This window comes from Drosophila subpulchrella, chromosome 3L (assembly GCF_014743375.2).
Source record: "Drosophila subpulchrella strain 33 F10 #4 breed RU33 chromosome 3L, RU_Dsub_v1.1 Primary Assembly, whole genome shotgun sequence".
Taxonomy (NCBI): domain Eukaryota; kingdom Metazoa; phylum Arthropoda; class Insecta; order Diptera; family Drosophilidae; genus Drosophila; species Drosophila subpulchrella.
In genome coordinates this window covers 27,322,641-27,337,618 of record NC_050612.1, presented here as the reverse complement: position 1 = coordinate 27,337,618, position 14,978 = coordinate 27,322,641, and the positions used below count along the sequence as shown (strand labels likewise).

At 45.8% G+C, this 14,978-nt stretch overlaps 4 protein-coding genes across 7 annotated transcripts in view; all 4 read left to right on the top strand.

Annotated features, from left to right (window-relative positions):
• The window catches only part of LOC119552870 (spectrin beta chain, non-erythrocytic 5), a 32,750-nt gene extending 24,497 nt beyond the window's left edge, over positions 1 to 8,253 (top strand). The window contains exons 12-16 of one of the 4 annotated variants that reach the window (XM_037862767.1): positions 15 to 5,913; positions 5,975 to 6,293; positions 6,360 to 6,470; positions 7,335 to 7,397; positions 7,740 to 8,253. In XM_037862767.1, coding sequence (XP_037718695.1) covers positions 15 to 5,913; positions 5,975 to 6,293; positions 6,360 to 6,470; positions 7,335 to 7,397; positions 7,740 to 7,996 — 6,649 coding nt within the window. In that variant the 3' untranslated portion in view covers positions 7,997 to 8,253. Of the gene's footprint in view, positions 1 to 14; positions 5,914 to 5,974; positions 6,294 to 6,359; positions 6,471 to 6,601; positions 7,187 to 7,334; positions 7,398 to 7,739 lie in introns of all 4 variants that reach the window. The other 3 variants (XM_037862766.1, XM_037862768.1, XM_037862769.1) reach the window with 3 other exon arrangements.
• A 1,646-nt stretch (positions 8,254 to 9,899) lies between these two features.
• Positions 9,900 to 10,118, top strand: LOC119552873 (drosomycin-like). Its single transcript, XM_037862773.1, has one exon. It carries the CDS (start codon positions 9,906 to 9,908, stop codon positions 10,116 to 10,118), a length of 213 nt encoding a protein of 70 aa, XP_037718701.1. The 5' UTR covers positions 9,900 to 9,905.
• A 1,874-nt stretch (positions 10,119 to 11,992) lies between these two features.
• Positions 11,993 to 12,366, top strand: LOC119552872 (drosomycin-like). Its single transcript, XM_037862771.1, has one exon. It carries the CDS (start codon positions 12,070 to 12,072, stop codon positions 12,280 to 12,282), a length of 213 nt encoding a protein of 70 aa, XP_037718699.1. The 5' UTR covers positions 11,993 to 12,069; the 3' UTR covers positions 12,283 to 12,366.
• Positions 12,367 to 14,487: 2,121 nt separating this feature from the next.
• LOC119552871 (drosomycin) lies at positions 14,488 to 14,844 on the top strand. Its single transcript, XM_037862770.1, has one exon. It carries the CDS (start codon positions 14,551 to 14,553, stop codon positions 14,761 to 14,763), a length of 213 nt encoding a protein of 70 aa, XP_037718698.1. The 5' UTR covers positions 14,488 to 14,550; the 3' UTR covers positions 14,764 to 14,844.
• The last annotated feature ends 134 nt before the right edge of the window (positions 14,845 to 14,978 follow it).

The following is a 14,978-nucleotide window of genomic DNA, read 5'->3' as shown; positions in this document are numbered from 1 at the left end:
GATATCACCTGCAGAACTTCCTGGGAGAACCTTCTGCAACTGCTGAACCAGCGCGAGCAGAAGCTCCATGCCGCTGGCGAAATTCACCGCTTCCATCGGGACGTGGCAGAGGCTCTATTCCGCATCCAGGACAAGAATGCCGCCCTATCCCAAGAACTGGGTAGGGATTTGAACTCCGCTTTGGCACTGCTGCGCAAGCACGAGGGCTTCGAGAACGATCTGGTGGCCCTGGAGGCACAACTTCAGGTCCTCGTGGAAGATTCTGTGCGCCTGCAGGCCAAGTATCCTTCGAACGCAGCTGCAATTGCCCAACAGCAGGATAAGGTGGTGGCCGCCTGGAATGACCTCAAGGAACGTTCTACCGCTCGCGGAGATCGTCTGGCTGCCAATTCGGACCTACAGACCTTCCTTACCGATGTCAGGGACATAGTGTCCTGGTCATCCAATCTGCGTGCTGCCCTCCAGGCGGAGGAGCATGTGAGCGATGCTGCCGGAGCCACCGCCCTGAAGATTCAACACGATGCCATCTACGGAGAAATTGAGGCCAGGGAGGACAAGTTCCGGTACCTGAACGAACTGAGTGATTCCATGGTTCAGACCGGACACTATGCTGCCGCCGATGTGGAGGAGAAATGTGCTGCCATGTTGGATGAGCGCCAGAAGCTGCATGCCGCCTGGAACAAGAAGAAGATCATGCTTGAGCAGAAGATCGATCTGTTCTGCTTCTTGCGCGATGCCAAGCAGATTGACAATCTGTCCAGCTCCCAGCAGGCTGCCCTGAGCAGCTCCGACTTTGGCCAGACGGTGGAGGATGTGCAAAACAAGATCAGGAAGCACGACGAGTTCGAGCGTTTGATTCAAACGCAAGAAGAGAAGGTGGCCCTGCTCCAGGAGCACGGTCGCAAGTTGATCGAACAGCGTCACTACGACAGTGCCAACATCCAGACTATTCTTCAGGGAGTCCTCGCCCGCCGCCAGAAGGTCAAGGATCTTTGCGCCGTGCGTCGCTACAAACTGGAGGACGCCCTGCTGTACGCCAAATTCGTAAGAGATTGCGCGGAGGCCGAGTCCTGGATCAATGAGAAGCAGAAGAAACTGGAGGCCGATGCTGCTAGCTACGCGGAGGTGACCAACCTGGACGAGAAGATCAAGAAGCTGCAGAAGCACCAAGCCTTCCAGGCCGAGGTGGCCGCCAACCAGGGTCGTATCCAGGAGATTCAAGATACCGGCGTCATCCTCCTTAGCAAACAGCACGAATCCTCGCCGGAGATCAAGCTGGCTATCGAAAGAGTGCTCCAAGCCTGGCAGGGATTGCTGGCGGAGCTCGAGCAGCGTGGTCGAGGTCTGGAGGAGGCCCAGGACAGCCTGGAGTTCAACAGCCAGCTGGACAAGATCGAGGCCTGGATTCGTGATAAGGAGATGATGGTGCAGGCCAGTGACACAGGTCGCGATTTGGAGCACTGCAATGCCCTGATGAGGAAACTCGATGATGTAGACTCGGACATGAGGGTGGACGATCAGCGGGTGAAGCACATCAACCAGCTGGCCGACAAGCTCATTAACCAAGCCCAAGTCCCAGCAGACACCCAAAGTGTGGACAAGAGGCGAAAGGACTTCAACTACAACTGGCGACAGCTGCAAGGAGCACTCAATGCCTATCGTGCCTTGCTGGGCGGAGCCAACGAGATCCATGTCTTCAATCGCGATGTGGATGACACAGCGGAGAGAATAGCCGAAAAGGCTCTGGCCATGAGCTCCACCGATACGGGACGAGATCTGGCCGCCGTGGAGGCCCTTATCCGCAGGGAAGAGGCTCTGGAGAGGGACATGTCCGCCGTTAAGCTAAAGATTGATCAACACGAAACTGCTGCTGATTTCCTGATCAAGAAGTATCCGGAACGTGGCGCCCAGCATATTGAGAGAAAACTGGAGGAGCTACACAAATCCTGGGGTAACCTGCAGGCCTTGTCCGTCAAGAGGCAGAGCATCCTGAACGAAGCTTATCTGGCTCACAAGTTTGTGTCCGATGTAAAGGAACTGGAACTGTGGGTCAACGATATGATCAAGAAGATGAACAACACCCAAGCGCCATCCACGATCAACGATTGCGAGACCCAGTTGGAATTGCACCAGGAACGGAAGGTGGAGATCGAGGGCAGGGAGGAGGCCTTCCTTGGATTAAAACAGCAAGGTGATCAGCTTTCTACCAGACCGCAGCAACAGCAGCCGGAGAATGTGCGCAGATATCTGCTTGTCCTGGAGGAACTGCATCAAACCCTGAACGAAGCCTGGAGCGAGAGGGCCAGAGATCTGACAGAAGCCCATCAGCTGCAGCTGTTCAAGGCCCAAGTGGAGCAGGTTGAGATTTGGTTGGCCAACAAGGAGGCCTTCCTCAACAACGACGATTTGGGTGACTCCTACACAGCCGTGGAAAGACTGCTCAAGAAACACGATGAATTCGAGAAGTTGCTCCATGCCGATCACGTGGACACCCTGCAGAAGTTTGCCAATAGCATACTAGAGGGAGAGCCCAAGGATGCGGATCTAATCCGGGAGAAACTGGCCTACATCCTAAGGAGGAAGCAGAAACTGCTGGAACTCTCGGAGGAAAGAAAGCAACGGCTGACACAGTCTCTCCAACTGCAGGAGTTCCTGCGCAGTCTTTACGAGATCGATCGCTGGCTGGTGCAGAAGCTCCAGGTGGCCCTTGATGAGAACTACCGGGAACCGAGCAATTTGCAAAGCAAGATCCAGAAACACGCTGCCTTCGATGCCGAGCTGTTGAGCAATTCTCCTCGCGTCCAGTCGGTTATCCATGAGGGTGAACGGCTAATCCGCGGAGAGCACTTTGCCAAGGACGAGATTGCCCAACAGGTGCAATTGCTCGAGGGGGATTGGCTCAAGCTGAAGGCCGCTTCCCAGACCAAGAAGGATAAGCTCCAGCAGGCCTACGATGCGTTGGCCTTTAACCGCAGTGTGGATGAGTTCAACAACTGGATGGACGAGGTGGAGTTGCAATTGAGCAGCGAGGATTACGGCAAGGATTTGGCTGCTGTTAGTAACTTGCTGAAGAAGCACGAGCGCCTGGAGGCCGATGTGGCCCATCATGGCGAACTGGCCGAGCAGCTGAAGCAGAAGGATGAGCAGTTCTTCCAGGCGGAACACTTCCTGCGCCACGAAATCCACGAGAGAGCCACTGTCAGCATCCGTAGGTACAATACCCTTCACGAACCCTTGGGCATTCGTAGGGAGAACCTAGAGGATTCCCTCAGTCTCCAGCAGTTCTTGAGGGACGCAGAGGATGAACTCCAATGGCTGGCGGAGAAGCAATTGGTGGCTGGGTCCCAGGATCTGGGCACCAGTCTCCTGTCCGTTCAAGGCCTCCAAAAGAAACACAATTCTCTGGAGGCGGAGCTCACCTCGCAGGAACCTTTGATTCAGGCTCTCCTCCAAAGGGGTCAGCAGATGATCCGGGACAATCACTTTGCCACCGAGCAGTTGCAATACAAGTCGGAGTTGCTTCAGAAGCAGTTGGTCCAGTTGAGGGATTTGGCTGCCATTCGGCGCTTACGTCTTCTGGACGCTGTGGAGAGCCAGCTTTTCTATGTGGAGGCCAACGAGGCGGATGCCTGGATGCGGGAGAAACGTCCCGTTTTGGCCAGCAGCGATTACGGCCGGGATGAGATCTCCGTTCAGGGTCACCAGAAGAAACTGGAAGTCCTGCAAAGAGAACTCGCCGCCTTCAAGCCATCGATAGAGAAGGTGGCCAAACTGGCCACTGGATTGATCGAGAGGAATCACTTTGATAGCTCCAACATTGCCGAGAAGAACGGGCAAGTGGGTCAGCAATACGAGGATCTGCTGCGTCTGGCCAAGGAGCGGGAGTTGAGACTTGGCGAGTGCAAGAAGCTGTTTGAGTACCTGCGCGAAACGGAGGAGTTGCACGAGTGGGTGGGCGATCAGATGGCCGTCACCGCCAGTGAGGATTACGGCGAGGATGTGGAGCACGTGGAACAGCTCATCCTGGCCTTTGAATCCTTCGTTTCCAACTTGAATGCCAACGAGGCCAGGGTTGAGGCTTGCCTGGAACGGGGCGATCGTCTCATCCAGGAGAACAATCCGTACAGGAGCTCCATTAAATCGAAGCGCGATGAGACCAAGCAGTTGTGGGAAGAGCTCAAGGATCTGGTGCACGCTCGCCAGGATGCCTTGGCTGGAGCTAAGCAGGTACATGTCTACGATCGCGTGGCCGATGAAACCATTCAGCTGATCAACGAGAAGGATGCCTCGCTCATTTCCGAGGATTACGGTCAGGATTTGGAGAGCATTCAGGCCTTGGGCAGGAAGCACCAAGTGTTCGAGTCCGAGCTTGTTGGTATCCAGGGACAGGTTGACTCCGTCCTGGCAGAGGCTGTTAAGCTGGGCGAGATCTACCCCGATGCCAAGGAACACATTGAAGTCAAACGGGATGAAACAGTGGAGGCCTGGACGGATCTGAAGGAGAAGACTGGAGCTAGGAAGAATAAGCTCAGCCAAGCAGAGCAGCTCCAGTCCTACTTCGATGAATACCGTGATCTTATTGCCTGGATCAACGAGATGCTAGCCAAGATTACGGCACCCGAACTGGCCACCAGTGTAGCGGGAGCCGAGCTCCTTTTGGCCAGCACCAAGGATCACGACACGGAGATTCGTGCCAGAGACGAGACCTTCGCCAAGTTCGCCGCCAATGGTCAGCAGTTGATCAAGGAGAAGCACTTCTTGGCCCACGAAGTGGAGGACAAGATCAAGGTCCTGCAGGCGCGTCACGAACTCCTGAAGCATACTCTTCGCAAGCGTCGTGAGATCTACGAACTTAACCTGGATACCCAGTTGTTCTTGAAGGACGCCGAGATCCTGGAGCAATGGATCAGCAGTCGCGAGCCCCAGCTCAAGGATGCCAAGCTGGGAGACTCCATACCCCAGGTGGAGGACCTCCTGCGCCGACATGAGGACTTTGAGAAGACTGTGGCCGCCCAAGAGGAGAAGTTCCAGGCAATCAAGCGGATAACCCTGCTGGAACAGCTCTTCCGTCACCAGCTGGAGCAGGAGAAGATCAGCAAGCTGCAGGAAAAGGAACGTTTGGAGAAGGAACGCCTGGAGCAGCTGAAGCAACGAGAGCTCCAGCGCCTGGCGGATGAGAGGAGACGAGCGGAGAAACAGCACGAGCATCGCCAGAATGCTGCGTCGCAGGAGAAGACACCGATCTTCTCCTCGCCCATGGTCACTCCGGCCCAGACCAGTGGTCCACAGTCGCCGGCCTTGGGTCAGGCTCAGTTGAGGCCTCCATTCGGGGATGAGAACGAGCACATGGCCCTCCAGAAGAGCAGCTCCAGTGGAATGTTCGGTGACCGTTTGCGTCGCGGATCCGCCGATGCCAATGTAAAGCGGGCGGAGAGCATGAAGGTTCAGCCCAAACAGGCCAAGCGCACGCCATCGTTCACCACCAGGAGACGCGCTCAGTCCTTCAGGAAGAACCAGAAGGGCGAGGGATTCGACCTGCCGCCCGTTGAGATTCAGGGCAGTCTGGAGCGCAAGCATGGCTTGCAATCCGGCGGCAAGAAGGCTCCTGTGCGTTCATGGAAGCAGTTCCACACTGTGCTCTGTGGACAATTGGTGTGCTTCTTCAAGGACGAGAACGACTTCCTGCAACAGAAGACAGCCACTGCTCCAGTTAACATCCTGGGAGCCAAGTGCGAGCGGGCAGAGGATTACACCAAGAAGAAGTACGTCTTCCGGCTAAAACTGCCCGACGGATCGGAATTCCTCTTTGAGGCTCCCTCTCTGGAAATCCTAAACGACTGGGTGCGCAAGATATCCTTCCACGCTAGTTTGCCGCCGAACATGCAGCTGCTTAGCTACGACGAGTCCATGAAGGTATGATGGGATATCTCTTTAAACGACGAAAATTAATATTTTATTTATTGTTTCCTTATAGCAACAGTCGAGCAGTTCGCCGGACATCAAGGTGACCAGCAGCATGGAGTCGCCAGTCAGCTCCCGCAACTCCTCGCCCGATTCCCAGCGTCGCACCAGTGGTGGGCAGGTCCTGGACGGAACTGCCACGCCCCAAATGGCCTTCCTGCAGCGACAGATGCAACAACAGCAACAACAGCAGCCATCCCAGCCCAGTTCACCCACCGCCGGATTTGACCAGAAGCCACCAATCCCGCCCAGAGGAGCGCCACCAGTGGCCAGCCATCGCCAGAGTCAGGAGAATCTAGTTGTGATGCGCAATCGCCAAAGTTCCAGTAATGGTAAGGACTATTCAAAAGTCAACACTTACTCCAATGATTAATTTATTACCTGGTAATCCCCTACAGACCTGCAACAATCCGCCACTTTGCCCGCCGGCTTGACTGGAGTCCAGCAGAATGGAAGCAGCAAGGATGACAGTGCGGTGCTGACACGCAACAGCGAGGCCAGACAATCGGGTGAGTCCTTAGAACTGTGTAGAAGTCATATCCCCCCTAGCCATTTGTGTCTCTGTCCATACACCACCTACACATTATTCCACTCACATTGTACAAATTGTCCTCCAACAACGCAATGCCGTGTGTATTAGATAATCCGCCGCCATTGCCAACGACGATGCCACCGGTGGGTGGCCAGCATCAGCATCCCCAGCATTCCCATTCCCATCAGAGTCAGCATCAGGCGCAGGTTCAGCAGAGGATTAATGCCTTCAATGCGGCGGCGAGTCAGCAACAACAGCCGGACTACTATAATAATAACAGCCCGGCGAGGCAGCAGCCTCAGAGGATTCCCTCGGGCAGGATCGATTCCACGAGGAAGTTCATCGAAATGGAGGCGCATAACAATAATGGAGGCACCAGCAGCAGTCCCAAGAGGAGCAACGTCAACTATTCCAGCAGCGGGGCCAGCAGCAATGGCAACGGTAATGTGAAGATAGGAGCCGGGAACTCCTCTACGACCACGATCACCAACTCCACAACCACCACCACCACCACCACACACCAAGTGACATCGAGCAGTCGCACGGTGTGGCATCTAACATCATCGCCCACCTCATCGACCAAATCATCATCAACCGGGGGCTCCGGGGAGCCTAGCCATGCCATCAGTAATCCAAGCTATATGGGTCTGCATCTGAATAACAATAATGACTCAATCGGAATTGGACTCGGTGGTTAGACGAACCTCATTAATCCTAACAATCTGTATATTATTCGGTTCTTAGTCTTAAGTGCATGATGCTACGGTTTCGGCTGCTCTGAACTTTTTGTACATATCTGTTTTTTCTCTTTATCCTGAATGCATGCCTTTTTGTGGAATAGGTTCGTCGACTTTTAAACCGGTGAAGATAACCCGCCGATCCTATCTGCGCACGAGTTTGCAAAGTATTTCTATAAGTTTTATATACTATTTGTTTATTTTCCCTAATCGAACAATCTGTAACTCGAACCAGGCGTCGATTCTTAATAACCCTGATGAAATATTTTAAAATTTCCACTTTCGAGTTATGGAACTTCGATGGTATAGTTTTAAGTGCTCTCCCTTTCTCATATTCCATATTGCTGTAAAATACATATGATAATTAAGCTAAGAACAATATCTTTTTGCCTGTCCACCCTATAAAACTCACTTTATGTTATGCTACACTCCGTACACTCTTCATTGGCATGTTGTCTTGATATCTTGAAGATTTCCAACCACTTACTCTTGTTTTTGTATCCCACCAGGTTGGGGAAACACCCGCTTCGAGAGCAACCGACCCGTGTCCCTGCAGCCCGACTCCATCAGCTTCTCGCGCGTTTCCGCGGAGAGTTCCAGCGAAAGTGAGGCCCAGTCCATCTCCTCCGTGTCCGGAGTGAAGGGCAGCAAGGGAACCAAGGAGGAGCGCCGCAGCGGCATGTTCCGCATCTTCGGGCGCAAGGGCGACAAGGAGAAGGAGAAGGACAAGGACAAGCGCCGGTCGAGTCAAGTCCCGCCACAGTGAGAACACATTCAACTTCCCGACAATTTGGAGGAGCAGCCACTGTTTCAACAACCAGATCAACCAGGCCGAATTGTTTTTGTATTTTTTATATACACCATAATTATTTAATTTGTATTCGCCAAGGGCAAACAAATTTAAAAAAACGAAACCAACCACTAAACGAAACAAGAAATGGAAAAGTTGAAAAATTTAAAGTGTCTACCTAATGCTAAAGCGACAAATGAAAGTATAAAAGAAATATTATATATATATATAAAGTCAATGTTTTAATTGCATTATAAAATGTATTTGTAAGTTTGTTCGTTGTATGATTAAATATAATTTTCGTAAAACAAAAAACCTTAAACAATAAATATGTAATTAAATTGATTCAAGAGAACATCATACTGAATTTTAATAAATATTTAAAACTTCTCTGTTCCTACACTTTTATCAAGCTCAAAAATGCAAAATTTTTGAATCAAGGCGCCATGTGTTCTTCCTCTTAATGAACATGAGTTATATTTTTCCTAATCTGGTAACACCAACCTCGACTTTTTCTTTGACCCCATTTGGAAAATAAAATACCCCATCTTCCATAAAATAGACAATGCCTTAAAGTATGCAATAAAAAATCGACATAGACAGTTTAACAAAAACTTTCACAAAATATATGGGATGAGGAATATTTCGAAAAATAGTTTTTATACCCGTTACTCGTAGAGTAAAAGGGTATACTAGATTCGTCGGAAAGTATGTAACAGGCAGAAGGAAGCATTTCCGACCCCATAAAGTATATATATTCTTGATCAGGATCACTAGCCGAGTCGATCTAGCCATGTCCGTCTGTCCGTCTGTCTGTTCGTCCGGATGAACGCTGAGATCTCGAAAACTATGAGAGCTAGGCTATTGAGACTTGGCGTGCAGATTCCTGAGCTTCTTACGCAGCGCAAGTTTGTTTCAGTAGAGTGCCACGCCCACTCTAACGCCCACAAACCGCCCAAAACTGTAGCTCCTACAGTTTTGATGGTAGAATAAAAATTTTAACTGAAATGTATTGTTCTCATCAATACCTATAGATTGATAAAAAAAAAGTTTGCCACGCCCACAAACCGCCCACAAACTTCAAAAAATCGTAAATATGAACGTGGATATCTCGGAAACTATCAATGATAGACAATTGGGATCTCAGATTTAGATTCCGTAGCCTTGTGCGCCGCGCAAGTTTGTTACGCAAATATGCCACGCCCACTCTAACGCCCACAAACCGCCCAAGCCTGTGGCGCCCACAATTTTCATGCTAGATACAAAATTTTAACTGAACTGTATTGGTCTCGTCAATACCTATCGATTGATCCAAAAAAAATTTGCCACGCCAACTCTAAAGCCCATAACGCTTAAATCTGTCTACCACCGGTAAATGGCGTATTTAAATCTCGCTTTGCTGCTTGCATATCTCCATTTCCCTTTGGTCCCTTAACCTGAGTAAAGGGTATCTGATAGTCGAGGTACTCGACTATAGCGTTCTCCCTTGTTTTTAAAATATAAATTTGCTAAAAAAAGAATTTGTGAATTGATTATAATCTTGATTTTGTTTACGTGTTATTATTCAATATATTCAACAAAAATTCGCAGTGTGTAGTCCCTAATCTATTCCCTTTGTTTAAACTTGGGTTTTTTCATTAAATTATAGATTAACTTGGGAATTTCACAGGCAATTACTAAATCTCTTTTGACCCTTTGCATTCTTATCATGTGCATTACGGCATTTTAAAATATTCCTAACAGGTGAGCAACTGGATTTTTTATGAAGTCTAGCGCAACCTTATGTACACTTTCCATTGATACTGCAAAATTCCCAATATCAACCTTCCTTCTTAACATTAAAAAAAGATAAAGGATTCTTTTAAGATAAAATGATTTGGCCACTATGATGCAAATCAAGTACTTGTTCGCCCTCTTCGCTGTCCTGATGCTCGTCGTCCTGGGATCCAACGAGGCCGATGCCGACTGTCTTTCCGGAAGATATAAGGGTCCCTGTGCCGTCTGGGACAATGAGACTTGCCGTCGAGTGTGCAAGGAGGAAGGACGAGTCAGTGGACACTGCAGTCCTAGTCTGAAGTGCTGGTGCGAAGGATGCTAAGACATCGATTCTTAAAAATATTTGTATACCCTTGCAGAGGGTATATTGATTTCAGTCAGAAGTTTGCAACGCAGTGAAGGAGACGTTTCCGACCCCATAAAGTATATATATTCTTGATCAGCATGACTAGACGAGTCGATCTAGCCATGTCCGTCTGTCCGTCTGTCCGTCTGTCCGTCTGTCCGTCTGTCCGTCCGTTTCTACGCAAACTAGTCTCTCAGTTTTAAAGCTATCCGGCTGAAACTTTCCCAAAAGTCTTATATCTTTTGCAGGTAGTATATAAGTCGGAACCAGCCGGATCGGACAACTATATCTTATAGCTCCCATAGGAATAATCGGACAAAAAAATGAAAAAAAATTATATCTTTGGTGTTTTTTAGCATATAAACTCCTAAGCTTGGAAATAACAATTTTTAAATAATTTTGAATTTTGAATTAAATTTTATCGAAATCGGACGACTATATCATATAGCTGCCATAGGAACGATCGGAAAATTTGTGGAAAAATAATATGAAAAAAATTATAGCTTCTGTGTTTTTCAACATATAACCTCCAACGCTTGGAAATAACATTTTTTAATTAGTTCTGAATTTCGAATTAAATTTTATCAAAATCGGACGACTATGTCATATAGCTGCCATAGGAACGATCGCAAAATTGGTAGGAAAATAATATGAAACAAATTATAGCTTCGGTGTTTTTTAACATATAACCTCCTACGCTTGGAAATAACATTTTTTAATTAGTTCTGAGTTTCGAATTTAATTTTATCAAAATCGGACGACTATATCATATAGCTGCCATAGGAACGATCGGAAAATTGGTAGGAAAATAATATGAAACAAATTATAGCTTCGGTGTTTTTTGACATATTATCTTATACTATTGGGAATATCATTTTTTGTGTTTTTAAATTTAATAATTATAGCTGCAAGGGTATATAAGCTTCGGCTTGCCGAAGCTAACTTCCTTTCTTGTTTAAAATCTGTTCTGCGCTACAAATATGGAAAATCTAATAAAATAAATAATGTACATAAATTATCAGGTTTTTTAATCTCCTAAAACAAGGCACCTGATAACTTTAAATAGGGGCCGTCCATAAACCACGTGGACAGTTTTGGGGGGAGGGGGGGTTCGTCAAAAGTCCACGATTTTCCACGAGGGGGGAGGGGGGGTCGAGGTAGGTGTCCACGTGAACATAGTACAAATTTAATTTTAACCTTTATGTTATATATTCCACTTTTAAATTTAAATTTTAAAAAATTTCAATAAAAAAGTCCACGTGGACAAAAATAAGGGGGGGGGGGGGGGGGGGGGGGGGTTAGTTAAAAATTCATGATTGTCCACGAAGGGGGGTCAAAAAAGGGCTTAAAATTTGTCCACATGGTTTATGGACGGCCCCTTAGGAGATTATCGCCTAGTATTTCCACACATTGTATGAGCATTTCTCTATCTATTTGAAACTATACTTTAAACCTCAGTTTATTTCCTAACTTTAGTTGCAAATTACTTAGATTAGATATTTCTAAGATATTCACATTCGTATTTACATTTTCACAGATTTTGTTTCGAGTTATAGAACTTCGATAGTATATTTAGCTTTAAGAGCTCTTCCCTTCTCATATTCCATATTGATGTAATATACATATGATAAATAAGCTGAGATCAATATCATTTTGCCTGAAATGTTCGGAAATGTTTGAAAGTGTTATCTTTATAAGATACGTGTGGGTGGTTTTCCTGAGGAACGCTTTCAAAAGTTACTGCACATGTATCACCACGAGATGATCTATTTCGCTTACAAACGAATACGCTTCGGGAAAAGCTGAGTGTTCGGCAGAGAGATCGATGCACTATATAAGCTCCTCCGCTATTCTTTCAAGCCACAAGTCTCTGACAATTCAACAAGGAACCATTCCCCCAACAGGCTCTCTGAGAACTTCTTCCAATATGATGCAAATCAAGTACTTGTTCGCCCTCTTCGCTGTCCTGATGCTCGTCGTCCTGGGAGCCAACGAGGCCGATGCCGACTGTCTTTCCGGAAAATATAGGGGTCCCTGTGCCGTCTGGGACAATGAGCTTTGCCGACGAATTTGCAGGGAGGAAGGACGAGGCACTGGACACTGCAGCCCTAGTCTGAAGTGCTGGTGCGAAGGATGCTAAGACATCGATTCTTAAAAATATTCTTTAAAATTTGTTCAGCGCTACAAATATGGAATATCTAATAAAATAAATAATGTACATTAATTATCAGGTTTTTTAATCTCCTAAAACAAGGCACCTAAGGAAAGTAACTTTTTGGGTTCTAATTAATTTGAGAGCAACCGACCTGTGTCCCTGCAGCCCGACTCCGTCAGCTTCTCGCGCGTTTCCGCGGAGAGTTCCAGCGAAAGTGAGGCCCAGTCCATCTCCTCCGTGTCCGGAGTGAAGGGCAGCAAGGGAACCAAGGAGGAGCGCCGCAGCGGCATGTTCCGCATCTTCGGGCGCAAGGGCGACAAGGAGAAGGAGAAGGACAAGGACAAGCGCCGGTCGAGTCAAGTCCCGCCACAGTGAGAACACATTCAACTTCCCGACAATTTGGAGGAGCAGCCACCGTTTCAACAACCAGATCAACCAGGCCGAATTGTTTTTGTATTTTTTATATACACCATAATTATTTAATTTGTAATGGAAATGGAAAAGTTGAAAAATTTAAAGTGTCTACCTAATGCTAAAGCGACAAATGAAAGTATAAAAGAAATATTATATATATATATAAAGTCAATGTTTTAATTGCATTATAAAATGTATTTGTAAGTTTGTTCGTTGTATGATTAAATATAATTTTCGTAAAACAAAAAACCTTAAACAATAAATATGTAATTAAATTGATTCAAGAGAACATCATACTGAATTTTAATAAATATTTAAAACTTCTCTGTTCCTACACTTTTATCAAGCTAAAAAATGCAATATTTTTGAATCAAGGCGCCATGTGTTCTTCCTCTTAATGAACATGAGTTATATTTCTCCTAATCTGGTAACACCAACCTCGACTTTCTCTTTGACCCCCATAAAATACCCCATCTTTCATAAATTAGATAATGCCTCAAAGTATGCTATTAAAATCGACATAGACAGTTTAACAAAAACATTCACAAAATATATTTGACTGCGAAATAGTTAAAAAAATTGTGTTTTTTAAGCTCCCTGTTTTTTTGTATATATTTTTCAAAATACAATTTTATTGTAGATTGCAACGCCTTTGGTAAGTTTGCCAACAAATAACAAATAATTGTTTATTTATAAAATATAAGAAAGATGCATTTAAATGTTTTGTCTTAATAAATATTAAAATGTTATGGCCTCCTAAAATTGATTATTGTGTACAGTTATTAATAAGAATTTAATTGCGCTTGACAAATTGTGCACTTAAAAGTCAATAAACTGATGTAGCTGATAATGCCGGAACGGATGTTTATATTTTCTTGACCAACGTCAATAATAGACTGTTTGACTTAGGTTAGCAAAACATCTGGATATTTGCAATCTATATTTTAGTTGTTAGCTTGATTTAACTTGTTTTTGCCAATTATGGACTTAAAAGTTATGAAAACTTTAAAAAAGTTTAATTTTTTATTATAACTTAACTTTTTTGTTGACATTAAATTTCAGCTTATGGCGGAAATATTAAAAATAAATAATTGATTGCTAAAAAAAAGAATTTGTGAATTTGCAAATCAAAGAAGATTACACATTAGACGTCTGTTCTTCTTAAATTTTAAAAAGATAAAGGATTCTTTAAATATAAAATGATTTGGACACTTTTGTCAATTTTCGAAGCTCGTCTGCTTCGATCCGGATTCCCGACCTATAAAATCTAGTTCGGACCAAATCGATATTCTCTTTGTGGTTTCCAAACATAGCCTCTGTGGGTCATTGTGATTTCACGGGGACTTTTCAAGATTTATTCAATTAATCAGCGCTTGACTCTTTGTACTCGTATTGTTATGCTTTCCTCGTCATTTACTTAGACTGGGGTTTAACCCAAGTCCCTGGCAAATTATTTATTTATCTGGGGCAGTCCAGATGAACTTGGTATTCAGTGCATAGGGCGCATCTTATAGTGAAAAAAGTATGTTTTGCAAATGATGATGAGGCTTTAAGCAATAAATCGTATCTTGTTTACGTACGGAAATGTTTGAAAGTGTTATCTTTATAAGATACGTATGGGTGGTTTCCCTGAGGAACGCTTTCAAAAGTGACTGCACATGTATCACCACGAGATGATCTATTTCGCTTACAAACGAATACGCTTCGGGAAAAGCTGAGTGTTCGGCAGAGAGATCGATGCACTATATAAGCTCCTCCGCGATTTTCTCAAGCCACAAGTCTCTTACAATTCAACAAGGAACCATTCCCCCAACAGGCCCTCTGAGAACTTCTTCCAATATGATGCAAATTAAGTACTTGTTCGCCCTCTTCGCTGTCCTGATGCTCGTCGTCCTGGGAGCCAACGAGGCCGATGCCGACTGTCTTTCCGGAAGATATAAGGGTCCCTGTGCCGTCTGGGACAATGAGACTTGCCGTCGAGTGTGCAAGGAGGAAGGACGAGTCAGTGGACACTGCAGTCCTAGTCTGAAGTGCTGGTGCGAAGGATGCTAAGATATCCATTTTTAAAAATATTCTTTAAAGTCTGTTCAGCGCTATATATTACGAATATCGAATAAAAATAATGTACATTAACTATCAGGTTTTTTAATCTCCTAAAACAAGGCACCTAAAGAAAGTAACTTTTTGGTATTTCTTATTGTAATAAGTAAGGTTCTAATTACTTTGTTTACAACGTTACAACGCGTTGTCTGAAAAAAATAAAACTT